The 27,172-nt window shown below is 43.6% G+C and overlaps 1 protein-coding gene across 2 annotated transcripts in view; it reads left to right on the forward strand.

Moving 5' to 3' along the window:
• Positions 1 to 27,172, forward strand: part of LOC100576196 — a 159,232-nt gene that overhangs the window by 118,756 nt on the left and 13,304 nt on the right. Inside the window, exons 4-8 of one of the 2 annotated variants that reach the window (XM_006565581.3) lie at positions 202 to 391; positions 6,202 to 6,810; positions 6,925 to 7,838; positions 12,267 to 12,550; positions 22,554 to 22,902. In XM_006565581.3, the coding sequence (XP_006565644.2) occupies positions 202 to 391; positions 6,202 to 6,810; positions 6,925 to 7,838; positions 12,267 to 12,550; positions 22,554 to 22,902 (2,346 nt within the window). Of the gene's footprint in view, positions 1 to 201; positions 392 to 6,201; positions 6,811 to 6,924; positions 7,839 to 12,266; positions 12,557 to 22,553; positions 22,903 to 27,172 lie in introns of both variants that reach the window. The other variant, XM_006565579.3, reaches the window with a different exon arrangement.

Genomic DNA, 27,172 nt, shown 5'->3' on the forward strand with positions numbered 1-27,172 from the left:
TTCGTTTCACTCTCTTGTTCGTTATGAACAATTCGAAAACTTCGATTTCCTTTCCTCCTCGAAAATTTCTTTCGAAAAAAAGAAGCCACTCTGGCCTCTCATAATTAATATTTTCCCGACGAAACGTTTAAACAGGGGACGATTTTTCCATTTTCGTGGTGAAGAGCGAACCGTGCCTAGTTCAAACTTTGGTGATTTCAGATTCCTCAAGTCCTTCTACAGGGAGCTGGGCACTCGCGATCCACCCCATTTGCCTGGGTGGGCGTCGCCACTTCCACTCGGCACCCTTTGTCCGGCGCATTTCCAGCCGCACCTGCAGCTGCTCCACAAAGGCGAGCAGGAGCACAGGCTCGAGAACATCAAGCCCGACCAGATCTTCGCCCCCGTCAGGGTGAGTGTTGTAAATCATCCCGCGGAAACTACTACTTGATCTCGTGCTGGGACGCGCTCGTAAAACTTGCGCGCAACGACCTCCACGCGGCCACACAACGGATGTCTATTTCGGTTATTTGGTAGATTCGGTTTTCGAGAGCAAAGGAATTTCCTTCGAGAGGAAATTTTCGATAAGGGATCGCTTCCGTTCTCCGGAAGAGAGTACAAGTGTCCTCTCGCCGCGACTTTTCCAAAGTTTTTTTTACATCAAATTCTCTAATTACGGAACGAGAGAGTGTCGAGGATAATGATAGGTAAATTTGGGAGAGATGGAACGTGTGATTGCTGATTTGTTTAATTTGTTCGATTATTAAAGTGAAAACTTACTTTTGTATATTATTACTTTTCTTTTATCATTTATATTACTTTCTATGTACTGATTTATTTTGTTGTTGAGATTAGAAGTTTGTTTGCATATTTCATCTTCCTTAAAAATGAGAGTATGGAGTAGATGTAAAAATCTTTCGTATCTTTTAAAAGAAAGAAGAAGCGATCCATCCATCTTGGAGTTATCTTGTTTCGATGCGCGAAAGTTTTTCTTCCGAATGCATTAGACCTCTCAATTGTAACAACAGGGGAAATCTATAGTTGGTTTGACAAATTTGCATGATATCGACTACGTAATTGCAAAAGTCAAGTTTAACCCCGGACAGATGCTACGATTCTCCCCTCGACGAATGCTAAAACTTGCCACTTCGGCAACTTGGCGACATGTGAGAGCAAAGTTACCAGCGTTTCCCTAGTTTCGCAACGTTGAATTTCTTGAGCCGCGAATCTCGATCTAGTTATTCTTATATCTAGAGAGAGAGAGTTTTTTTATCCTCACGTTATCAGGGAAGATAAATAAAAATTGAATCGCGATTATTAAAAGTGTTACGTTCGAAGAAAGAAGATGGAAGTAGAAAAATATGGGTTGGATTTGAAAATATTCGTTTCTTCTCCAAGCTTTTATTCCGTTGAAATCCATCTTCGAGAGATCGTGCGTAAAAACGACGAGCCAACGAATCGAGTAATGCAAGCGTGTTAAACTTTTCGAAGAAAGGGAAGGAAAGGAAAGGAACAGGAGATTCTCGACGAGTTACAAGATTTTCATTCATTCGTTCCGTCTGTCGATGTTTGTTCCCGTGAAAGATGAATCCTCTCTCCGGGCAAAGTCGTCTGAATCACGTAGCGAGTTTCGATACGTTTCGATCAAGAGAAATTCTTCGATGATCGAACAGAGGTAGTTGTTTCCCCGAACAACTACCTTTCTAAACTGAATTTACAAGTCAACCATTCGAAAGACGTTCCTCCATTGATTCTGGAGGAACGAATCTGTTCTTATGGGAGAGGAGGGGATTTATCGATCGCGTTATTGGAGAGAAAGCGAAAAGGTTGGCAATTAGAGAGGATCTTAAAACTTTCCTCTTGACAAGTGCAAACGAGGATGATAAAGAGAGGATACTCCTCGAGAGGAAGGAGGATGGATGCAATCGGAGGGAGGGGCAAATATTCTTGAATCGAGTTCTCACGTTCGGGTAATGAAAGAAAAGAGGAGAAGAGAAATTAGACGATTTTATTTTTTCCTCGAAGGAAAAGTGTTGAGAAACGGATGCAGAGGAGCAAAAAAGATTCATCTGGAAATCTTTCATGTCGTTTCTAGCATCGAATCGAAGACCATTGTTCAAAGAAAAAGAAATTGGACATAATTATATGGATCTCTTACAATTGAAGGAAAAGTATCGAGAATTTGAAATTGAGGAATAGGGAGATGGTCTTCTCTAAATCTTCGCGTTTTTAACGTTGAATCGACATGATGAAAGAAGAGAGAAATTAGATAATTATATCGAAGATGTTAAAAAACAGAGCAAATCTTCACCCATATTTTCATTTTCCTCGAGAAGAAAAAGAAATTAGACAATTCTATCGACCTTAAAATCGAAGTAAAAGTATCGAGAATTTGAAATTGGGGAAGAGGAAGAAGATGGTCATCCGGAAATCTTCACGACGTCGTTTTTAGCGTTGAATCGAACAGTGTTATCGTCGCGCAAATATGCTCGACGAGCCGAGTTTTCTCCACACGATCAGGGAAAAGAGAAACTGGAAAATTGCATCGAGGTTGGAAAGGCGTTAAGAGTCCGAAACCGGTAGTCGAAATCGTCCAGAAACCTTCGAAACGACGTAATTTCTAGCATCGAATCGGGGGATGTTATCGTCTTACAAATATGTCCGAGCCGAGTTTTCCCGCGATCTGATCGAAGGAGAAATTGAGAGAGTTCCTTCCTTCCCTCGGTTGGGAAAAAAGGAAGAGGAGAAGATGGTCATCCAGGAACGTCGTCGTTGAATCGAGTCGAATCGAGGGGTATTATTGTCGCGCGTAATACTTTCGATGGTGGAAGGTTTTAATCGGTTGGGTCGAAAGATGCGGCGAGAGAGGAATCGACCGACCACCACTCGGTTCGATTCCGGCGTAACGAGGTATTGTTCTGTCGTGGCTTCGCTCGATGGCTGATCTCAGATGGCCGAGCCGAAGCTTCGTTAACGGTTCTCGAAAGCCTTTTTTTTAATAGCGCCACGGTGATAACTTCTTGCACAATGCACGACCGTCTCTTTGTATCCGCGGTGATCGAGCTTCGGCTAAATGGACCGCTTTAATTCCGTCTCGTAACTCGTCCATCGCTTCTTCTTACTCTTCCCTTCCTGCTTCGTTTCGCCTCATTGTCTAGACAACACTCGTGGACCGAGAAAATTTCACTTCCGCGATATCGAAAATTACTGAACATTTATATCCCGATGTTTTTGGAGTAAGAGGAACGAAAAAGATTTCGCCATTGGATCATATTCAATCATATTCAATATATAAATTTCCAATCATATGATAGTTTGATTTTTTCCAAAAAAATAAAAAATATTTAAAAAACGCGTACATGCGCGTCTTTTGATTTTATTTCTTGTATTCTTCAAAAATCAATAACGAAAAGAGAAGGAGAATTTTCATTTTCTGGTAGTATCGTAGCATATAATAAAATTACTATATATTTATCTTTTTGTAGTAAGAAGAAAATTTTCAAAATTTTTATTTCTTATCAAAAAAAAATCATTCGATCTTTTTATATCGAATCGAAATCGCGTTATAGTAAATTCCAGGGATTAATCGTATAAATTTTTCAATACCTTTCCCCGTTCGATCGACGTCTGCTCGATAAACAATAGATGAAAAGAATGGTCGAATCAATACATTCCACGAGAGAGAGAGCGGAATTTATCGCGTGCACAGCGCGATAATGAGCGCGTTTACATCGCGAGACGGGCGTCTCTGTGGACGTTTTTCCGGATCAACGACGACGCTCGCAAGGCGTCGACGTTCGTCGGAACATCATCTCCATTTCCCCGGAACACGAGGAGCGCAGCGACGAGAGCGTTCTCCGATCTGTCCAGCTGGAAGTAATTTCTTTGTCTCGATCCAGCTCGCCACGGACGCCTCTGAAACGCGGCTGCTGCGATGCAACCCTTCTTCATCTCGCGTGCGGACACGCCGCCTCTCCATCTCTTTTCCACTCGCTTCCTCCCTCCGCGAAAGAGAAGACTACTATTTACCAACCGTGGACCATTTCGATGCGTATTCGCGAAGAATAATGGGTAAAAAGCATGCACGTGAAAATAATCACGAGAGCGGATATATTCTTTTTTTCATTTTATTTTATTTATTTATTTATTTATTTATTTATTCATTCTTTTTTTTTTTCGAATCGTTTTCATTCGATACAGAATAAAATTGAAACATCGGTATCGGATTGGTATCTATGTAGGGTATCGATGAAAACTTGATATCAGCGTTTCGCAAATAATATTTAGGACGATTGATGAATTTGCTTGATGAAATAAAAAGTTAAAAAAGTATTAAAATGTAAAATAATTGTCCGATATATGTTATAAAAGATTTATAATTGAAATAAATGAAAATTCGTGTCGTATATTAATTAGCGTATATTTTAGCGACTTGATAAGATAAAAGGATTGCAAATGTACAACTTATAATTTTCATTTTAGAAGAGAAAATTACATTCTATTATTTTTTTTCCAATACTGATATTCATCGCGCAAAAGTAAAAAAAAAAAAGAATCGTGAAAAAATTAACAGCAACAGATTTACGAGAGATCCCAGTGTCGTAAAGATCGTAACGATAAAGAGGAGATACGGATGAATACCTTGCTGTCAAACTGGAACATCGAAGGCTTGAAATCACAGGTTCTGGATCGAACGTCCAGACGGATGAAGCGGATATTAGAATATAGGCAGGTTGTATACGGTATCTGCCGGCGGAACCTAGGAGAAAATCAAATTAATAATATACGGCGGATAGTTTGATCTAGTTCGAGGAGGATAAGGATAGGCGAGCAACGGACCGTAAATGGACTAGATCCACGGGGATAATAGCTTGGGCTGACAGTCTCTAACGAAGAAGCTGGATAATAAGACTTTTCTGATGGTTGAGCCCTTTATAATCTGGGCTCTCCAGCCGAGACAAGCCTCGTGATAAAGAATGCGGAGCACAAAGGCAACGACGAGACACGATCTTACAATCATCTTCACGTTCGAAATTATTCATATTTTTTTAAAATACGTACAATTATTATGGAATATTCTTCGAGGATGGATTTCCAATTAGAATAAAAATTAGAAAAATTCTAATTAGAAAAATAGATATAATTGTGAAAATATTTGCACTCTAACTTTCCCTCCGTTTGATTCGATTCTCTCATCGATATATCATCAACGCTTGTAATATTTATATAAAATATTCGTAAGCCACCGATGATTAAGCAAAGATCGATGAACAATCGATTTGCTCTGAACAATCGATGATTCGAGGGAGAGGGGATGGAATCGGAAACACGTCCTCTCATAATCGGTTCCGTAAGCAAGTTTCTATTCCACAAAAGATGGCTTATCGCGTAATCGATCGGGAACTAGCAATAGTTACCAGCATGATGGAACAAACGACTTTCTCCCTTTATTGCCGTAGCACACGTATTGCATCTCGGGAACAATGGCCGCGTACAAAGCATTACGCGAAAAAAAAGAAACAGTTTCATCGATGCACTGATTAAATCTATTTTTTCTCTCTCTCTCTCTTTTCGTACGAAAGAGAGAATTTTTCCTCTCTTGTTCGCTAAATTCTCGTTACTCGTTATTAGAAGAAGAAGGAAAAAGGAAAGAAAGAAGGGATGAGCCGGAAATTCGAAGGTTCTCTCTCGTTAATCCGTGGCACGTCGATCCTCGTAGCTCGTCGAAAAGTATGGGTGAAGATCAGCGCGGGATAGATAAGTTCGACCTCTATATATATATATATATATATATATATATATATATTATGTTGGCTAGATAGAAGTTAAAGAGAACGAAACGAAAAGCAGGCTCGAATCACGAACAACTCGTATACCGGAAGTTGGTTTGCCCAGAGTACACGGACACAAGTGGGGCAGCGGCGGTAAGAAGAAAAGTTAGATGCTTCGTGACTAGTTTCTCGGATACTCCTTGGTTTCACGATCCCAGTCCGGTTGCTAATTAGAGAACTTTGAACCACTGCTCGCGCCAACCGCTAATCCCATTCGACCAATCGCCGTTCCTCTCCTCCCCCACCCATGATCATCGAACTATCCATCAACCAATTATCAATTGTTACGCTGCCAACGATCAATTGTCAATTCGTCCTCGTTTCTCGATCGACGAAATTACGAATATTTTCCAACTTTCCAACTCGAAACAATCGAATCGTATGGTCTCAGTTGAGCGACGGCACGGTCTCGGAGGCGCCTCGCCGCGTGGCCATCGAGGGCGGGCCAGGAAGCGGAAGGACGACCCTGTGCCTCCGCCTGCTTCACCAGTGGGCGATCCAAGGCGACGGCCCGGCTCTGGCCTTCATCGTCCCGTTGCGCGAGCTCCGCGGCAGTCCCGTGCTCAATTACCTGGCGCGGGAATTATTCCCAAGGACGGCAGCCATCGGCGACGCCATCGCCCAGGTGTGGCGCACGCTCCACCTGATGGAGGATCGCGTGCTGTTCATCCTGGACGGGTACGACGAGTGCGTGGGCGGCAGAGCGTCCCTGGCCGACGCGGTAGACCTTCTGGAGGGGCGCTTGTTCCCGGACGCGAGGATCCTGGTCACGTGCTCGCCCGGCAACTCGACCATGCTCTCGCCCCTCGTCCAAAGAAGGATCCATTTGGCCGGGTTGGAGTGGCCCCACGTCGAGAGGCTATGTGTCGCGTATTTCATCCACAACGACATCGCGGAGAAGGCTTGCGAGTTCCTCGAAGCGTTAAACGTGCAACCCCAGACCGTGAAACAGCTTGGTCAGCACCCTCTCGGTTGGATCATGCTCTGCTGCCTCTACCAGGTATTTATATATATGTATATATGTTTTTATCGATCTCGTTCTTTCCAATTTATCGCTTATCCCGTTATTGTTTCTGAAAAGAAAAAGAAGAACGTTAAATCTCTCGGTTCGCAGGACTCTGGGAGTTTGCCAACGGAGACCAGCGCGCTGGTTCAAGCAGCGGTCAAGTGCATCGTGAAGCGGAGTCTGGATCCACCCGTCCCTTACAACGAGGAGATCCCTGGCCATTGCAGGAAACGATTGGAAGACTTCGGTAAGGTGTCGTTGGCCGCGCTCAGGGAAGGCAGGTGTTGCTACACGGAGGCCGAGCTCCGCGCACGGGGTGGAGGGATCGAGGTGACCAGGCTTGGCTTCCTCACCAAAGGATTGACGTTCGGCCAACGGCGAAAACCTGACCTGTACACGCCCATCCACATGGCCGTGGCCGAATTCCTGGCGGCCTACTACTTGACCTCCGTCGCCCAATACGCCAACATACTTCGAAGAGAGTTGGAGGGCCTCCCGTCGGGGATCATCAGCCACTTGGCCGGCCTGTTGGGGCCCAAGACGCATCTGATATTGAACCAATTGTGCCCGTTGGAGGTGCCGCCAAGGGCTGTGTTCTCCCTGTTGAAGGCGGCAGGCGCCTCGGACGGAAATATCTCCGCCGTGTGCAGATTGGTCGGCGCCGGGCCCGGCTTCGGCCCCGCGCCCAACGAGAGGCCGCCCGCTCCTCTCGTCCACACTTCCCCCCTCGAGCTGGAGGGGTGGGCGAGAATCCTCGAGAGCGCGGCGTGCACCCTCGAGGCTCTCGAGGTTGTGTTCCAGGTGGAGAGGGGCTCCGATCCGAGATATCTGGACGACTTTTTCGAGGCGTTGGCCGGGAACGAGAGCGTGAAGCTCGTCAGGATCACGTCCCTTCTTGGACAAGAGTTCCCCGCGGACGAGGCGCAAAAACTGGCCGGCCATTTGAAGAGCGTCCTCGGCAAGAAGAAACTGAACGACTTTGAACTGGTTATAACTTGTCTCGAGGAAGCTGCCCACGACAGGTGAGTTAATTCTTATTCGTTATTAATTAATTTACATACGTACGTGTCGCGAGAGATGGATGACGTTTTATAAAATGTTTCTGGTGGCACGCGATTTCGAAGTCGGTTCAAGAGGGAACGTTATGCGAGATAAGGTTGAAACGAGGAACGTTCCCGAGGGGGAATAGCGGTGGAATATTCGTTAAGGTGACAGGGAAGGGGAGGGGAAGAACATCGGGTTGTTTACGTGAACGTCGAGCAACGTCAGAAAAGTGGATTAAAAAAGTTTGGAGAAGTAAAGAAAAAGAGAGATACGAACGGATCGCTTTTTAACTGGGAAGGGAGGGGGAGCAAGAGACTGTCCAAACAAGAAGAAATATTTACCAACTATTAATAACGAATATATTTAACGCGAGAAGAAGTTATATTTGTCATAGGGAAATTTAAGAAATTCCAGAAGCATGAATATTTCTCATCGATGAGAGACTAGGAGCTTTTAACAAGAACAAGCTCGAACCAATTTACGCTTCTTTACGGCGGTCGTCGAACGTCTGCAACGAAACGTCTTCCCGGTTAATTTCTCTTCTCGGTAAAATTTCTCTCTCTCTCTCGCCGTTCTTTCGTTCTACAACGTGTAAGGTCGGAAGATAAATTAAAAAGTTTACTTTGCTCTCGCGTGGAAACGGCGAAGAAGACATTTACCCTGATGGTGGTTTTCGAGGGTGGGGAAAAAGAACGTGTTTATCCAACGAGGCGAGCACGGATGAATATACGCGAAGGGTGTCGATGCTTCGAGTCCTCCTCCTCCTCCTCTCCATTTGCATAACCGTTCCGCTTTTTCCTCTCCGTGTGCGCGCGCATACGGGTTTATACGAGGACAGGTGTCAGGTAGGTGGCCTGCTTTCTCGCATTTTTTTTTCCGAGAGAACGAGCACGAGCCATCTCGGTGAAAAGAGATCAAGACCAGATGAAAAGCAATCGCAATTGCGTTGCAATGCAACGATAAATTCTCGAGTAACCCCTTCCTACCCCTCCCCCCTCGACTCGAAAAGCTGTCTCCAATCTGTTTTCCCTTTCAATCGTGGGCAAAGAGGAGAGAATTATGATTCTGAAAAATTGCAAATTGTGGGTGGTGCAGCAACCATCGTCGGAAGATGAATAGCGTTTCTCTGTTCCGTGACGCGGCTCTTGGGAAATTATCAATTCTCCTGCATGTTCTTTTCTCCCCTTCCCCAAAAGCAAAAAAGGAGCTCAAGAGCAACTCTCGAGGATGTTCTTCCGCGTATCCACCGTCTTTGAAAACTGAGTTTTTCACGCGTGGCCCCGTTGCGAAAAGGGCCACGGCACTCGATATTCAAAGCACGGCGAGCGCAACCGGGCCGCGAGCAAACGCGGCAACAAGAGCGGGGTAACAATGAGCGGCGGCCGTCGAGAGGGGTTGTGAATCACGGCTGCATAAAGTCGCGGCGGAGGAAAAGTCGAGAAAGTGGCGGAACAATATGCCGGGGCCAAGAATGGGGCGGATTTTTCTCTCTCCCCCGGCACAACCTTCTCGCGAAGCTTGTTCACGAAGGCTGCTGGTCGGTTTTCGTGGCCCGTGGCGAAGAATTAAAGAGGACGACGACGCTGCACTTCGAATTTTCTCTGTCTCTCCCTCCGCTTTATCCTCCCTATCGCTCCTCGCCCCTCGAATCTCCCTTCCTTTCAACTTCTTTCTTTCGGATTTCGCCCCTCCTCCTCCTCTCTCGTCCGGATTGCATTGCGGATCGCTTCTCCGTTCTTTTCAATCTTCTCTCGACCACCGAGGTCGCGGAGGATCTCCTCTTCCTCTTCCTCTTCAATCCTCGCGATTCCTTCTGCTTCCCTTTCCCCCTCCCCCTTTGTCTCCGCTCTTTGAAAACTTCTCGAAGAGTTCTTTTTCGCGAGAGTTTGCGCCGATTCATAATCTTTCCTCCCGCGGAGGAAAAACTTAGCCTTAGACGAAGGAACGCTTTGACGTTTAAAAACTTGGCTACAATCTCACAGAGGCGCACAATCAAATTCCCTAGCTCCCTCGATCTCTTTCGGCTCCTTTCGATCCAATTTCTCCGATTACAGATCCCTAAACAAAGTCTTCTTCGAGTTCCATTTCCTATCTCGATGCTTGTTTCTAATTTCCACTCTCTGTGTTTTCACTCTCGCCGTTGCATTTTCTCTCTTTCTCTCCTTTCCAAATCTTTGAAGATTGTTTCGAAACGTTCGATCGAAGGAAAATTCCACGTTGAAAAACGCGTGAGACGTTTAACCACCATTTGCCCGAAGGCGGAATATTTTCGAGCTCATCGTCGCGCGTCGAGAAAGTGTTTTCGCTCGCCTCCTTCTCTCCGCTCCTTGCGAGATCGAAGCGAGGGGCGGTGAAAATTGGGCAGGAATCTCGATGGAGCTCGCCGACAAAGAACCGATCGATAGATCGAAGAGATACCGCCGAGTCGACGACGAGGAGAGTCATCCGCAGCGTCGAGCGCATCGAGCGGAAAGGAAACACGAGTCCCGGCTGCTCGAAAGAGGCCGCGGCTTGTTCTACTCTCTCTCGATTGCCGTGCAATTTCATTTTCGCCGCTTCACCCCTCCGATTTCGGGGAAGCTTTGCTCCCTCGCTCGATACAATTGAACAAAATTTGCAAAGAAGAAAATTTCGATTCAGCTCGGAGAAATTAATTTCCGCGCGAAGGATGTACAAGCTTTAAATTATCATTTTTCTTTTTCTTTTTCTTTTCAACGTCGAGATTACGTAAATTCGATGATGTATATGAAAGGCTGGGGTTGAAATAATTCTTGGAATTTTTTTTTTTCCCCCCCATTTGGATGCCATTTTGAATATTAAGCGATATTGTTCTCAATAAATTGCTGAAAATCTAGCAATCCAGCATCGGATGACGTTAACGAATATCAAAATTTCGGCCGAGATCAGGTGCACGGTCTGTGATAACGATGACTGACAGCTGTCGGAATATTTGGAGCTATCAATAGCTGCAAGTGATAGCACGTACGATTGGTCAGACACGCTCTCGATCTACTCTGAATACTCTCGTCGAACGAATCATAAATTCATAAAATCGAGCAAATTAAAAGTAAAGCAGTATTTTATTAATCAACTAAATTTATCGTCGATGAGTGAAAATATATATTTGTTCGTCCATTTTTTTACGTTCCCCTTTTTTTCTTTTTTTTTTTTTTTTTAATTTCAATATTCTATTTACATTTTAATATACGTCGCGTAATTATCAGATTTATTTGATCGTTAAACGGAATTACTCCGTAGCAGTAATGTAGCGTTGGATATTTTAATTAACTTAGAAAACACAGGGCACTTTATTTTAATTCCATATATATCGCGTAATTAAAAACGAAGCCTTGTTTGCCAAATAATTGTTCATGAATATGTACATACGCTCAACCTTATTTACAGCGATCCATCACTGGTCCATATCGGATACGTTCACGATCGGTACGTGGAAATGGAACATTGTGCGAGGCAAAATTCTTTTTTTTAAATTAACAGAACTACGCTAAAAAGAACTTCTTACATCTTTTTCGTACCCCCTCCTATGTGTAATTTTGGAGGAAATCCAAATACTCGTTTCAAATTCTCCTCGGACGAGAAACATCGGTTGCTTTCGCATAACTGTTGCGTGTTCTCTCGAAATAATGTAGAGCGGATGTATAACGGAGGCGTTACACATGCACGAACATTCATAAACAACGCGGACGACGAGGCTGTGAAATCGATCGCTCAAGTTTTCGCGTATTCCAATTCATCGCGTTATCGAATCGACCAAGGAAACGTATATATATGTATACCACTTTTCGAGAAGATACACTCATTTTAAAAATTCGACGTTGGTCTGTTGACTTTTAATTACTCCGGCTCCCGCTCGAAAAACTGGAACGGTATCCCCTACTCGAGGCCATATTTTCGGCTTCTTTGCTGACATTTCGCAAACACTGCACTTGCCGGCAGTGTATTGGTAGCAGTGTGTCAAGCAGCCACTGATGAAGGAAACTGCAATGCTTGCGAAACGTTGGCACGAAAATTGCAACGTTTCCTTAACACAACCGAATAAATCTTCTAAAAAGGAAAATATTATATGTATGTATGTACATACGTGCGTGCGTGCGTGTATATATCGAGGGGATAAGTACAGGGACACGTTTCGCCGATTGCCCCTCGTGGCCAAGTGACCGTTTACAACACGGCTGTTTAATCCCCCGTTCGAATCCGCGTTTCCACGTCCGTGGGTAAATGAGAATGATTTCGGGTCACAAACAGAGGGTAAATCGAATGAGCAAATGATTGGAGGCCAATCCCTGTTGTGTTTCGAATGGGGAGCAACGAGCTCTCTTCGAAACGAATTCAGCCCTGTTCGTAATACGGACGAGAGGCGAATTTATCCCCACCTTGTGTTCCAGATTGGAGTGCGTGGTGAACGCCCTTTGCCGTGGGCTGAGTCACGCGTCAACCAGCCTGGCACGGTTGGTCCTCGACATGAATCTGTCCGGCGAGCAAGTGTCCAGGGTCTGCGATGCTCTTCGTGACTGCGTTCAAGTGCAGGCGCTTCACTTGCCCCATTTGGGATGCGGATGCGAGGGGCTTGCCTCGGTCGCGGAACTCCTCAAGGAGAGGCCTTTGCTCGCGCTCAATTTGGCCGGAAGTTGGGGCGCCAAGAACGAGGATCCGTCCAGCTCTGGAATCAGTATGGGTAAAACCGTCGCCGTTTTTTATTTCATTTCTCTTCCCTTTTTATTTGTTTATTTTTTGCTTCGTTTTTTTCTTCTTTTTTTTCTTTGCCATTTTCAACTGTTATTGCAAAGTTGAACACCGCGTAGATCGCAAAATTCCAAAAATAGCGGGAATGCTTACACGGTCGGAGTTTCGTTCCTGTCTCTTTTAATTTCCGACGGTTCAGTTTGCACAAGCTTCGGCAAACTGAAAGGATCGACAAAACTCGGAATAATTAAAAAAAAAAAGAAAAAAGAAAAAATAGAAATCGACGTTGAGCCAAAATTCACTCGCGATATTAACACGGTGTCGAGCATTTAATAAATAAGTGTCTGTAAAAAAAATCTCCGTAGATTCACGTATTATCGATCTCGATTTACCATGCGAGGAGATTGATCAAAGGAAGTTACTTAGAAAGTTGACGAAGCATGGTTCTTCCGTCGCTCGATCAACGAGCGTGGGTTTAACAAACTTCTGAGGCTTAAGACGAGCCGAATTAACGATCACGCGGGGTTAAACGTCCTCCCATCCCATCGTTGTTTAATCGACCGATTCGATCCGTTGGGGAGAAAAAAAAAGGAGGGGAGTGTTGGATGCTGTTTTAAATTTTGATACGCGCCACTTCGCGTTAAACGCGATCCACTATCGGCCGCCATTAAGGTCAATCTGCATGATAGCGCGCCGACACGCTGCATCGAGATTTATTGCGATCCGGATGCACTTAGATGAAACCTAACGCGACGCGGTTTGTCGAACGAGAAACGCCTAAACGCCAAATGAACGTGAAATGGATCGATGGATTCGAGGGCAGGGTTAATCTTTGTCAAAATTGATCGATTTCCCAATTTTACAATTATCGAGAATGCGAATGCTCTTGGCCAGATGAATGAAATTTTTGTAAAAATAAAATATAGTATTTGCAAATATATCGATAATTTTAAATCGTTTATTCTAAAAAGACTTATTCGTATCGTGTTTTTTCGTTTCTTCTAATAAAATATCCAGAATTTTTCCAACTTTCATAAATAATTTTCGTATCGTATGAGTTCAAAATATTAAATTTGTTCATACGTATTAAAGATACCCAGTTTAAAGGTAATGACAAAGATACTATGTACCATTGATCTAAAATGGGAACTCGAATATTGGCTCAACAAGGGTTGTCGAGAAGAGGCGAGCAACATCGGCGAAGATCGACATAAAGTGTCGAGTACGATAACATTGCCGGGCAAAGTGCCACTCTGTCGAGATTGATTCGTTCCAGAATATTTTTGACCTCGTTTTCTAAAAAAAAAAAAAAAATCATCAAGACAATAATGAAAGCGGCAGAAACATCCTTTCAGGAAACGTGAACCAGAAACGAGTTAATTGTGCGCCCATTAACCGGCCACGGAATTTAGAAAGTTGGAATTTGGAAGAGCAGGCGGAAATCGGACTGCGGTGAAGTTCCATCGAACTTGAGAACTTGAAAACTTCACAAGCGCCATTTTACACGTAGTACACGCGCGAGATCAACTTCCAACGCGTCTCTATTCTCTTCTCGTAAGCCGAGAGAGAAAGCTTCTCTTATACCACGATTTATCTCGGATTACTAGCGCTGCCACGATGGCTGTTCTAATTTGCGTTGGAATTAGTTTCGTCCTTCTCGAAATTCTTCTCGAGCCGTGCAAGATCGGTTTCCCTTGTTCCATCGGATTCTTCTGCAAACACAACGCTAGGAATGATATAAAAATTCTCGGTCGCAATTCGATTAAAACGACCGAGTAATGAGCATTCTCGAGGATGAAAAGAGGGGAGAGAGAGAGAGGAGGGGGAAAAATATCGGGCAAAAGTCGAGGACGGTATCAGGATTGATCGAATACATTGCGGCGAAATTCTCTGTATAAGTAAACGATTCGATTGGGCTAGAATAAACTTTCCAAGAGAGGGAGAGAGAGAAATGATCCCTCCACGAATTCGTCTCGAGTCCTTCCCCTTCGATATTCTCTATCTCGGTGTTTGCACAACCAGGAGGAGAAAGAAAAAATGAAAGGAAGAAAAAAAAAAGAAAAATCAGCGACAGTTTGCACTTGAATCGGGGTGGCCCGTTTCCCTAGGAATGATAACAACCCTTCGTTCTTCTCTCGAGGAAGATGAACAGCGGCCCCTCCTCGCTCGGTTTATACGCGAAGCGCCGTGCAAACGACACTTTCCAAGTGAATTTCCGCTCCCAAATAACGTATTAATCATCTGCCCCTTTGTTACGTCCTGTCCAAACCTTCTCCCTTAACAGCCCCTTAACGTCTTCCTCCAACCCTCCATCTCCTCCATCTCTCTCTCTCTATCTTTCCCTCTCTCTGTCTTTCTCATACACATGCATGAACAGCCTCGACGAAACCATTTTGGGAATACCTTTAGAATCGTATCCCGTATCGGAATAGTTGCTCGTGCTTCGAAGATCCGCAAGGACAGATACATAGATTTCACTTTGCATTATTGAATTGTTCTCTGAATCGTGTCATCGTTGCTGGTACATAGATGTATATAAAATAATCTTGGGCGATGAGAGTCTGCGTCGATAAGAATGGAAAGATAAAAAAATTCGGATATCTGTGAAAAATCTATCCATTCCTCCCTCCTCCGTAATTCCTCGAGACGCGTATAATCCCGCGATAAACGCACAGAGCAAACATTTGGCTTGGAAGCGACCGTGCTCTCTCATTCCACGCGGCATCCCTCGAACGATTCTCGCCACCTATCTCGTGTCTCGTTGCCCCAGACAAACGCTCGTCTCGCGGTTGATGTTATCGTCACGACCGGTATCGGCAAACACCCGACCCGACGTGTACACGGTCTGCTCCTGGTGTGTTACTCCCTCGCAGCTACGGCAATTACAAACAACCGAGGGCAACCCTTCTCGTCGCCAGATAGATAGAACGTCCCTGTCTTCGTCTCGGCGACGAAGAAAACGAGATCTCGAGGAAATTATCGATCGATCTTGAACAGCGGTTGTAGTTGCGTTTCCTTCTCCTCCTCGTGGTACAATATATATATATTTATACAGTATAGTTGGTATCGTAGGATTTAGACGAAAAGGTAAAAAAAGGTTTCGAAGGAAGGAAGGAATCTTTTTTCATTCGAAGACACTCCAAGTCGTTCGATCGTTCCCCCATTTTCTTTAAACGGATAACAGGAAGATCGAGTTTACTTCTGACTGGTCTGAAAGCAGTCCCTCAAGATCCCCGTTCCAGCATCGAGGTCGAATCGAAGGCAATCTTTTTCCCGAGGCGGCGACGCCGTGTCTATAACCAACCCCATAGACAAATCAAATCTTTCGCTCGGCGGCTCCTCCAGAGGGATTCATCGATTTATCCTTTTCTTCCTTCCCTATTTTCTCCCCCCTCCCCCTCCCTCCTTTTTTCGATAGCTATGGAACGAAGCGCGGAACCGGATGCGAAAGGGAAAATACGCGTGACGCCGAGAAACGATACCGGAACGGTTCACCGAAGAGAAAATAATATTCGTTTTGCTCCGCGTCCCGATTTTGCTATCCAAAAGGAATCTGCGCATATCATTTCCAGCTGAACGATCGCTCGTGTACTCGTCAAACTATACGTATACACGTGTGTATGTATAAAAAAAAAATAATCGAAACTCGCGAGAGAAAATCTTGTTTTCACGCGGTGGAAAAATTGGAAGCGATGGGCGCAAATTGCGATGCAATTTCAATAGGACGACCAGCTTTCGAATCCATTCTCGTAAAAGCCAATCGATCCTCCGATAATCAGATACACGGTACCCAGTACCAGAAATCTTGGTAAATGATATTGCATAATTCTATCCCGCGGTTCAGAGACAATTATGATAATCCAATCTCCGTTACATAAACCATCTCGCGTGTTCACAATCCATTCATTTTCCAATACCTATCTCTCTCTCTCTCTCCGCCTATCCACCCGTCTATCTCTCTTTCCCTTCTGATCAACAATTTCACCTTGCAATTCTGAAACATCGCGATATCAACCGTTTTTATCAGCCGTTCTCACAGCGATTCCAGACGCGATTAACCCCGAGAACTCCCTTCGAGAATTCTCTTCCGATTCAAAATTGCACTTGTGTGTATATATGTATATATATATATACAAGTATCAACCTTCTTTTCCTTTTCCTCTTCGAGGCAGAGGAGCGAATCGCCGGCAGGCACGTCCGCACGAAGCGAACGCCAATCTCTCTCTCTCTTGGATCTCAATAAAGGCTGGTCTCGAGCCGAGCACGCTTATTTGCCTCCGTTACGGGATTCTAATCAATCCGCTTCTGTCCGGTTCCCTAACTCGATGCTCTAACGGCCGATAACGGGCAACGAACAGGAAAGATGAACGAAGCTACGTGAGCTGCAAAATATTCAAGAATAATAATCGTGCCTCGAAAAAAATAAGAAGAAGGATCGATGAATTTCTCCTTCCTCCCTTATCCGGATAAAATTGTCAATGGTTAATCCAATAAGATCGAAGTCTTGCTCGAGTCTCTGCGACCACTTCCAGATTTCTGCTCGTATTTTTCTACACGTACGTTGGAGAGGATCGATCGATTCGAAGATAGAATCGGGGAAGATTTTTCGTCCCGTAACGTGATTAGAAAAAGTCTGGTCGATCGATCTGATCGGAAAATAGATCTTTGCAAAACTCTGCTCGTACATAGGGATAGTGGCCATTGGTTTCCTTCGATGGGAAGGGTATGAAACGTAATTCGCTTCGAGGAAGTACGAAATCGATTCGAAGAAATTGAATCCCTTCGTCGTAGATAATTATAATTTCTCGCGAATCACGAAAGGACGAGCGAAGGGAGAAAATTATAAATTGCAGGAAAGAAATATTTCGCCTTTCATTTCCAAAAGATCTTCGTCTAAATTTTTCTCCCCTCTTTTTTTTAACGAATAATTATCCTGGCGGCGACCTATTCTCTCCACTCCTTTAATGAAATCCAAAAGAGGGAAAGAATGAAACTTGGCCGGGAGAAGGAGATGCGCTCCGGCCCGTTTATTATTCTCTTTGCCGTTCCGCTTGTTCAGCGAATGAATTTAGATGCAACGGGAACCCGTAATGTTCTTTGATAATTTGGGTCAAGCTCCAGTTTCCCTCCCCTCCCCCCTGGCTGGGAATGGAGGCCCTTAATACGCGCATGTGCCTCCATTATCCGTCTTAAGTGGTTATTTAGTGAAATAATGGCGACGGCTCCGCGGAAAGCGCACTGCTATTCCACTTGGAAATCGGATCTCCTCCCACCTCCGTCCATCCAACGTCGTTTTCCGCGACTTTCTCGACCGAAAAGTTGAAAACTCTGTGTCCTGCAGATCAGCAATGGATTCCCCAACTTTCGATTGTCCAGCGAGAAATTCGAGTCTATCTCTCGAGCGGAGAGAGAAAGAGAGGAGGAGGAGGGTAGATTTACGATCCTTCGAATATATTAAACGTGAAACGAAACTCGAAAAGTTAATAAAGCACCACTGTTATCGGGAAAACGTGACCTCTTCCAACGTAACGAATTCGCTGCGGATCGATCCTGGCTGGGCTACTACCAGCTATACTATAAACAGTTGGTAACTCGAAGAACTTGGGGCTCCTCGGTCGGAAACTGTTAACACTCGACATCGTGGAAGAACAACAGCGAACTGTTACTGCATCCCTCGCGTTAACGGATAGGATAGTTGGATGTTTGCTCTCGGCCTCCATCGCGTTATATTAAACGCTTCCGCTTCGTTTGATATGGAACGATGCTGGAAACCGAAAACGACACGGCTTCTTTCCTTAACGAGACTTGTCCTCCAACTTATCGAGCCGATTTAAATCGATTATGCTTTCATTTTTCAACTTGAAATAACGCGAAAAGGACTCGTTATCTATATATTTTAGATAAGATTTGATTAGATTTTCTTTTTCATCGACTCTTGCTTTTGTTTCTTTCAGTGGCTAGACTCGATCCTTTAAAAGTGTAACGTATCGGATTACGGTTGTTGCTTCTGTCCTCTTTTATTCCGCTTTATCGACACCGTGGAATACTCGCTCGAGCGAAAGTGTTGTTACGTAACGTTTCGTATATTCTCATCTAGAAAACTTGTCAACGATCCGTATTCCAGTTTCGATTTACCTTTCATCCTCGACCATCTCGGATTCGGTGTGCGGCGACCGATTCTCGCGCAATTTCAACGGGTTCTCTGCGTGTAATTAATCCATGCGACGGACACGCGACCGTATCCGCGTCTGCACGCGTCTCCTCGAACGCGCGTAACCAGAGACGAGCGCGAAAAAAAGAAAACTGGAATAAAGACACGTTGTCGACGTGAAACCGACAACCGAGCTCGTTTCTCCTCCTCGTTCGATTATTCAAAACGTTCCATTTTTCTTTCTGGCGCATCGATAACGAAGCGAGGAGGAAAAGGTTTCTTCAATAATTTCCCTTTTGATGGAATTTTTTCTTTTTTCTTTAAATCGAGCTTAATAAAGGGAATATGAAACAATATATACGAAACAAGAGGTAAAAAAAGAAAAAGAAAAAGGAAATTAAGAAAAGAAAATAAGGGAACGAGGATCTGGAATAGAAATAGGGAATTGGTTCCCTGAAATAATAAGTCTATCTGGGGGAACGAGTGGGGTTTAAACGAACTCCCGAGAAATGAGTATTCGAGCGGATTCGATCGTGCCTAGGAGATTCGAAGCGGAATTAAATCGGCTCTGAACGAGGGAGGAACGTTCGTATCCAATGTACCGTGGCCGATGGAAACGGCCATTACGATGCTTTGGAACGGGAAATGGTTTTTGCAGCAGGGGAGGGGGGGGAGGGGGTGGAGGGTTTGGCGTACGAGCCAGCGTAAATTCGTCGTCGTTGCTCGAACGCGATAAAAACATCGAGCTCGATACGAGCGCGGCGATTGTCGCCGTGTTAAAACGATTCGTCAAGAGGTAAAAAGGTGTCTTTCTGCGGCTAAACGAGTACTGCCATCCTGCAAGATCTCGCAAAAAACACGGTCGCCCCGATTTAGATTCCTGGATCGTGGAAGAGGCGAGGAAGAAACGGGGAGACATCTTGCTCGCGACATCGTACGTACGTATGTACGCCGATAGTTTTGTCATGCGTGAACAAGAAGAATTCTCTTCTCGAAGGGGGACGAGTTAACTTGATCGATAACTGTTTCCCGTATCTGAAACGTTTCTCTCGTTTTTGAAATTCTAAACGTTTCTTTTTAACGCGTTCACCGCGAAAAATCGAAATAAATCCCCCTGATAGATTTTTGATAAAATTGCAATTGCAAAGAACGATGAAAAAACTAAAAATATGGCGATACCGATGAACACATATGCGAACGAAAAGCCTGAATATCCGATAAATTTTTTATATTATCCTTTGCTATATTTCGATATCATCCAGAATGTGTTAAATAAAATTACAGAACCTATACGAATTCTAGAAAAAATTAATTTTTTCCCCGGAACAGAATCGAGAAATGGAAATAAGCTCGAACTCGCATTCCCTTCGAAGCATTAATTTGTCTAAAGCTTCGTTTGACGCTTCAGAGAATATATACCAGCCCATTTGGCTTTCATGAATGGTCGTACGAATGATCTAGCGCGCACCGTTCGCTCGCAAAGTGTTAAAAGAATAACGAGTCCCATCGGCGGTTGCTTATTGCCCGGGCTACTTACCGCCCCTGTCGTTGCTAATTGTTCCACCGTGGAGCGATAGTCATGGAGGATGACAATTGCGGCAATTCCTAGCTAGAAGTTTCCCCAGCGACGAGTCTCATTTCCTGGCTCGAAGCGGCGCTTTCCATTTCCCTTCGGCCCGCGCCAAACAGAACACCCGGCTCTCCCGTAAAGGGAAATATTTCGCCGCGATTTTCGCTTATTCTCCAGCCAATTAAATATCAATGGTCAAATTGGTAGATTTCTGTAAAATTCTGATATAATTCGATTTGTAAAATTATCTTAGACGAAGAATTGGATCAAAGTATGAGAGAGATCTCGGAGAACTGGTTCTCGAACAAGCGTTCAAATTTAGTAATTTCACGCACGGCTACGATTCCATCCCTTGGCGCTCGTCTTTGACGAGATTACACGTAGAATCTTCCCTTTAGAAACGTATTTACTCGCATCGAGATTCGGATCCTTATCGGAACTTTGGGTATATATAAGCTGCAACAAAAATTCCGTCAAAATTTTATCACTTGACACAGTGGCAGACTTTATAAATTCTTTCGAGATGCGGGTTTTCCCCTGCATAACCTGCTCGTAAAACGTTTTATATTTTTTCCGAGCACGAGCTGTTGCGTATCTCGATAAAGTTTCTCCACCATTCGTGATAATACGATCAGCGGGACGGGGTTGGGTTGCCGTAAAACACACGTCCGACCGCTTGTATAAACCGAAATATACTTTTATTACAAATACCGTGCAACTTGCAAACGTACGTTCCGCGGCGGAGATCCACGAGAATGCGAACGAGATGCATATTTCTTAAAAATAATACAACGAAACGTTAGAAATTAAATTATTTCCATTGATGATTCCGTTGTCGAGGAAACTGAAACTTATCTAAATCTAGAAAACAAAGCGCGTAAGTCGGGCGAAATCGGTCGATGCCTCTTCCTATACAATAATTCGTGTCACATCGCGGTTTATTCAGCGGTGCATTGCACTCGTGTGACGCATCGCTCGTCATTGAAGCCATTATCTTACGAAGCGTTCGAGCACGAGGCGGAGGAGGAGGAGGAGGAGGAGAGCCCTTAATAAAGTTCCCTTCGTAACCACTTCCTGTCCGGATCCGAGTCTGTCGCTTACTTTACGAACCGGCAATACACCGAGCCAACCAGCGTTTACCCTTCTCGCTTATACGCTTCGTTTATATTAATTCCACGGGGCCGAGAAGCTTTACTGGCAGTAAACTCGGCCGGCCAGAAACCTCGCTCAAACGCCCGCCACCCAACGTGTCTCGTTTAATCCAGTCATCGAGACGGTTTATGCAGAGTCACGCAATCTTACGAGACTTTTCTCGCGAGACTAATTTGAGTACAAATTACCTCGGCGTCGCTTTGAACGGTGAAATTTAAAGGTGGAAACGGTGGTCGGTTGTCCCGATTCCGGGGGGGGATATTGTAATATCACATGTCAAAGACATTATTAAACTTGTCGTCCGGATTATGAAAAATGTGTTGTGCAATATGTAGAATATTAATGCCGAATGCGGCCGGATACTTTACATCTCAATAATATCGGAACAACATTCGTGAAACATTTTTTTTTATATGAAAAACGTGGACGGAATGTATATTAAAAATTTTATTATGATCAAAATCTACTCGGGGAAGTTAATTTTTGAATAGTGCAGTTTAACGTAGCAGAGATTATGAAATCTTCCAAGAATTGAGATCCAAGAACAAAAATAATAAATAAAAAATTCTTCTTCTATTTTTCTTTACAGGATGATATCTCGGGGACGAGAAATAAATCAAAAATGTTTCAAAGGATAAGATTTCTTTAATAATTCCAATAATTCATCGGAAGGATTAATTATCCTTTTTCCCGATTTAAACGAAGTAAAGTAAACGATTAAAATTTATCCTTTCTTTTTTTTTTATCGGACAATATCTCAAGAATGGGAAGTCGTATCGGGATAAGCGAAAGAGATAAAGTTTTAAAGTTTTCACAAGATTCCATAGTTTTAACGATCATTCCTCCATTAACCAAGAATTGCTATCTTCGGAATTATAACGATTTTAATTTTTCCTAATTTTTAAACATTAAATTTTACACAACACGAATATCCACTGATTCCTTGAATCTGGAAAAGAAAATACTTTTGTTACTTAAAAATTTCAATTCTCTTTAATCTCCTTTCGTTCGAAGAAATTATTTATCCAAATTTTTAAATCGCGTAAAAATCTACTTCCACGAGAGATATTTAGATCAATTCCACGCTAAGAAGGATCCAATACAATTGCATCGCAGGTTCGGGTTCCGGATCCGGGAGCAGCGGATGCGCGTCCAGTACCCTTGGCACGCTACCCTTAAATCGGTGTTACTCGTCCCTGCCGAGGGGTGCGTTGGCGGCGTACGGCAGCTTAACGAGGCCAGCCACCCTTCCGCGGCTTCCCCTCGGGCTTGGCCTTGGTCCCGCGCCCGCCACCGGGAACGGACCGCTGCCGCAGAACGACAGGGACAGAGACAGCAACGGAAGCAGCAAGAGGAACAGCGACAGCGTGCTTTGTCATCGGTTGCCGCTTCTGCACCCGCTACCCACTTGCGACGTCAGCAGCCATCAAGGAACTGGCTTCCACGAGATCTTCAACGCCATCAGGTGAGAATTACGTATCCGATCTGTGACGAGATGGATCACGAGCTCGCTTGATTTTGTAATTCACTAATGCTGTAGGTTTTAGAATTATTATATAATTTAATATTACGTGATAATATTTTAATTGTATATTTTATTTTATGAAATGGTTTTTAAATCGTTGAGTGGATTGTATATTCTTTTAAAAAAGAAGAGATGGGAATATTGGAAAAGTGATTAAGATAAAGATTTTTTTTGGGGTTAATGATACTTTTAAGCAAAAGGGAAATAAATATTACAGTTTTCATTTAGCCGAAAATTGGAAATAGTTGGTCGAGTCCCAATCATCGGACAAGTTCGTAGGCCGTGATAGAAACCGCTGCAACGAGTTCTCTTGAAAGAAAGTTTTCGAGATTGATTCTCGAACATCCGGTAAATGAGTTATGGAAATTAAAGAGACGGTGGAGAGTGGCCATTCAAGAAATTATAAGAACTTCTTGGAAAGTTTCCGTGAAGGGGGCGCGCTACCTTTCAGGATGAACGATTGTTAGACGTAAAATTTGAAGTACGTCGAAAAATAGATTTCGTCAACATCGTTCTTGCAAAACGGAGAAAAAGATCTTTTCTTTTTTTTTTTTTTACTAAAAATTTCCTAAAAATTCTCAGAATTGGGAACAATAGACATAATAATCGATCGGACAAAGGACTGTCTCGTACTCCTCTCGTGCTCGCTGTTGGTTGGTTGGAACTTTATGGAGTTTTATCGAGACCATGGAATTTGAAAATAAAATTCTGTCACCTGCCCACGGCATTGGTCGTGTCGGGCGTTAATTTCAAGTCTCACCTGCACCGTCAGCTGGATATCGTCCATTGTTCACGCACATGCGACCACGCAAAAATCCCTTTCAGCCTTTGCATTTCCATTACATGGCCCGCAATGGAATTCTTTCATCTACGTTTCGCATCATAATTCGGAACGGGCCAGCTGCGAGAGGAAATTTCATGGGAATTCCCGCGGTGTTACCGCGTCGAATAATCTCGCGGTCGCCAGTTTTCCTTGCGCAACGTTATAAACCGGATACCAAAGATTTTTCGAATATCGAGCGTGCCCGCGGCAAACTGCGCCGTGTCACAGACGACGAGAGAAATTTTTTAAAAACCCGCGTATTTTTTAATCTCCCTCAGTTTAATCTCGTCGTAACGATATAATTTTCGGTATTACACGGTTATTATTTTTTTTATCTCTCTGATTACGACCGGTATCAAATACGATTTAAACAACAATTCGCCAACACACGATAAAATCCAGAGAATCTATCTTGATTCGTTGAATTTTTCTACTGTAATGGATTAATATTTTCTCCGCGTCGTATGAAGAAAGAAAAAAAGAAAAAAAATATGAAAAATCGATTTTCGAATAAATATATAATTTCATTAATAAATTCAATATTATAGAAGCAGTTTTCTAAACGATAGATATTCTTCTCTATAAAAAAAGGGTTCCTGTCAAACAAGAACAACAATTGAACGCTTAGAGTTCGGATTTCGCGCGTTTCATCGAGATTTGAACACGGGATCGTAAAAAAAGAGGAAGTAGGAAGCAAATGTCGGTTGTAAAAAGAAAAGGGATGACAGGCGCGTTCGTGTTTTTCCATTATTGGCCTGGACCATTTGTTCCGTGGCTTGGTTGATGAAAAGGCAGCAGCCAGAAAAGAAAGCACACTCCTCCTCACCCTTTATGAATCCGTTTACGAGCGCGCGAGCCTCGCCGCGATACGCGCCGCGTCGGAACACGCGGCGAAACGGAAGTCGACCGGGTGTGCCCTTAGGCTCATTGTTTCTCCATTTACGAACAAACTATCACGCGTCAACCCTGAAACGCGAGAAATAATTTACACCCCTGCTTGCTTCCTTTGTTCTTTCCCTTTGTCTCAGCGTGGCTTTTTTCTTTTTTTTTTTTAAGATTATAACAGCGTGGAATTTTGTTTTGTTTGTCTCCATCCTCCCTTTATCCGAGGTCTTTGTTCGTAATTTTTTTCTAAAAATTGTTCAAACGTAATTAACGCCAATTCGTCGATATTATTATTAGAATCGTAAGAATTTTGAGTCGGCGAGGAAAGATTCCATCGTTTTTAATCTCTCTCGTTAAAAAATTGTTGAATTTTCAACAAATTTTTCGTCAAAGACGAAAATTGATAAGTATTTTTCAATTATTATTATCATTTTTTTTCTTCTTTCAAAATTATTCGAATATAAATTTCACGCCAATAATATTGTAACGCCATAGTAGTATTTATCGGCGTTAATGCACGGTTCGATGATTCCCAATCGTGTATAAAGGTGGGCGATGGAATTTAACGAAAATGTATATATTTTTGAAAAGGCAAACGAGTCGCTGGTGCTGCAGAAGCACGGGGAAATAATCTCGGGAAATATTTTTCTCGGCGAGGTCCAATTTACTCTCGCGTCTGACGGTCCGCTCTGTGTTTTTAATTAAAAATATCGTCAACCCATTCATACGCGCGTCTAGCAAACGTCCTTTCGCGTGTGCCTCCCGCATTTCCGATTCGCTATAACTCGAGCGTGGCGTAAGCTCAAAGAGTTACTCGAAGAATACTGCACAAGTGAGACGACCGATACCGTGACGAAAAAAAAAAAAGAAAATAACACAAACTTAAATAACTTAAAAGATGAAATAATAATTCTTCTTTCTTTTAGAATTTTAAAAAGAAAGAAAATCACTCTTGTTCCAACTTTTCGAAATGTTCGAGCGCGTATATATTCGTTACGAAGCCCGATCGAAATTTAAATTCGTAACGAAGTTGGATTCGTTTCCATGGATTCGATGGAGGAAGAGGAGACGGAAATGTATCGCACGAAACGCGGCACGGTTAACGTCGTTAACGGCAACGCTCGTATTGGATGTACGCGAGCCCGGGGAACTTCGGACAATCTTCTTTGAACAGAGTCGAAAGGAAACTGCGAGAGGACAGCAAGTTTCCGAGTTGGCGTGCAATTAACTTGTTTACGAGTTACAATGGGGCTACGTGTGTCCATCGATTCCTGCTCCCTTCTCCCTTCCTTACCCCAGAACGGAATCATCTCCCCCGCCGAGGAATTCTCTTCTCTTCTCTCCTCTCGTCTTACAAGCTGCCTCCGGTTTTCATTCCGGATTATTCGTAGCTTCGTTTGGATAAGATTACCCCGTAATTTGAATAAATTTCATTTGCCAAGCGTTCCAATTTCGACCCAGAGTCGTTTAAAAATCCTCCCCGTTCCATTGTCCCCTCGGATAAAATCCGAGTGTTTTCGCGTATCGAACGCACTGCGGTGCTCGAAAAAAAGGGGGGATCAATCGGCGCGAGAAGGAAGAATAAAAGGGAAAAAAAATGATCCATCGGATCCATTCGTTTTCACCAAGCACGAGGCTTTCCACGGTTAAGAATTATACACGATTGAAACGAGGAGGAGAGAACCGATACGCGCGCTTTGATTTAAAGTATCACTTTTATTGGCCGAATAGCTTATCCCGGCCGGTGAACGGTCTGAATAAAATGTTTATTCTCGGAGAGGGATTCAAAGCACGGCCGGCACGTACCGTTTCGCGAGCTATATTTTTTTCCCTCCCCCGCGAGATAGATACGTCCAACCCACTCGGATTTACTTCTCGGGCGCCATTAAAGGCGCGCCATTAGCTGCAACCCCCGTCGCTGCCATATTGTACCGCGTTAATAGCCCGAGTAAATATCCTCCGAGGAGTGGATACCGTTAAATAGACCCGCAATTCTGATCTTACGATCGTGCGATCCAACTTCTTCAATCGTATCTATTAAAATAAGGTTTCCTTGTTCCTTATAGATGAAAATTTGAACGACGAAGAAAGAGACTCGTGTCTTACGCTTCGTACAACAGCACTCGAGATTTGGCAAAAATTTGTGATTTTTTTGTTTATCCTTTTGTTTAAATTCGAAGTATTGATTTCTATTAGCTGCGATTTCCAATATTTGCAATCACACTACGTCCTTTCCAATCATTGCGATTTTCGATACTCCACCACCACCGATATTCTTGATCCAATATTCTACTTTTAATATCTCCGATTCCCGATTACTTGCTATTTTCAATATTTGTGATTTCCAATATTCTATTTTTTAATACAATTCGTTATTTCGAGTACTCCAAGTCTAAAATCGGACGGAGAGAATTTTTTGTAGAACGATCCACTTGGATTTATCGATTCTGCTTCGTTTCAACGACTCAATTTTATCGATATTATACATTTACAATATGATGA

This window comes from Apis mellifera, linkage group LG5 (genome assembly GCF_003254395.2).
Source record: "Apis mellifera strain DH4 linkage group LG5, Amel_HAv3.1, whole genome shotgun sequence".
NCBI lineage: Eukaryota > Metazoa > Arthropoda > Insecta > Hymenoptera > Apidae > Apis > Apis mellifera.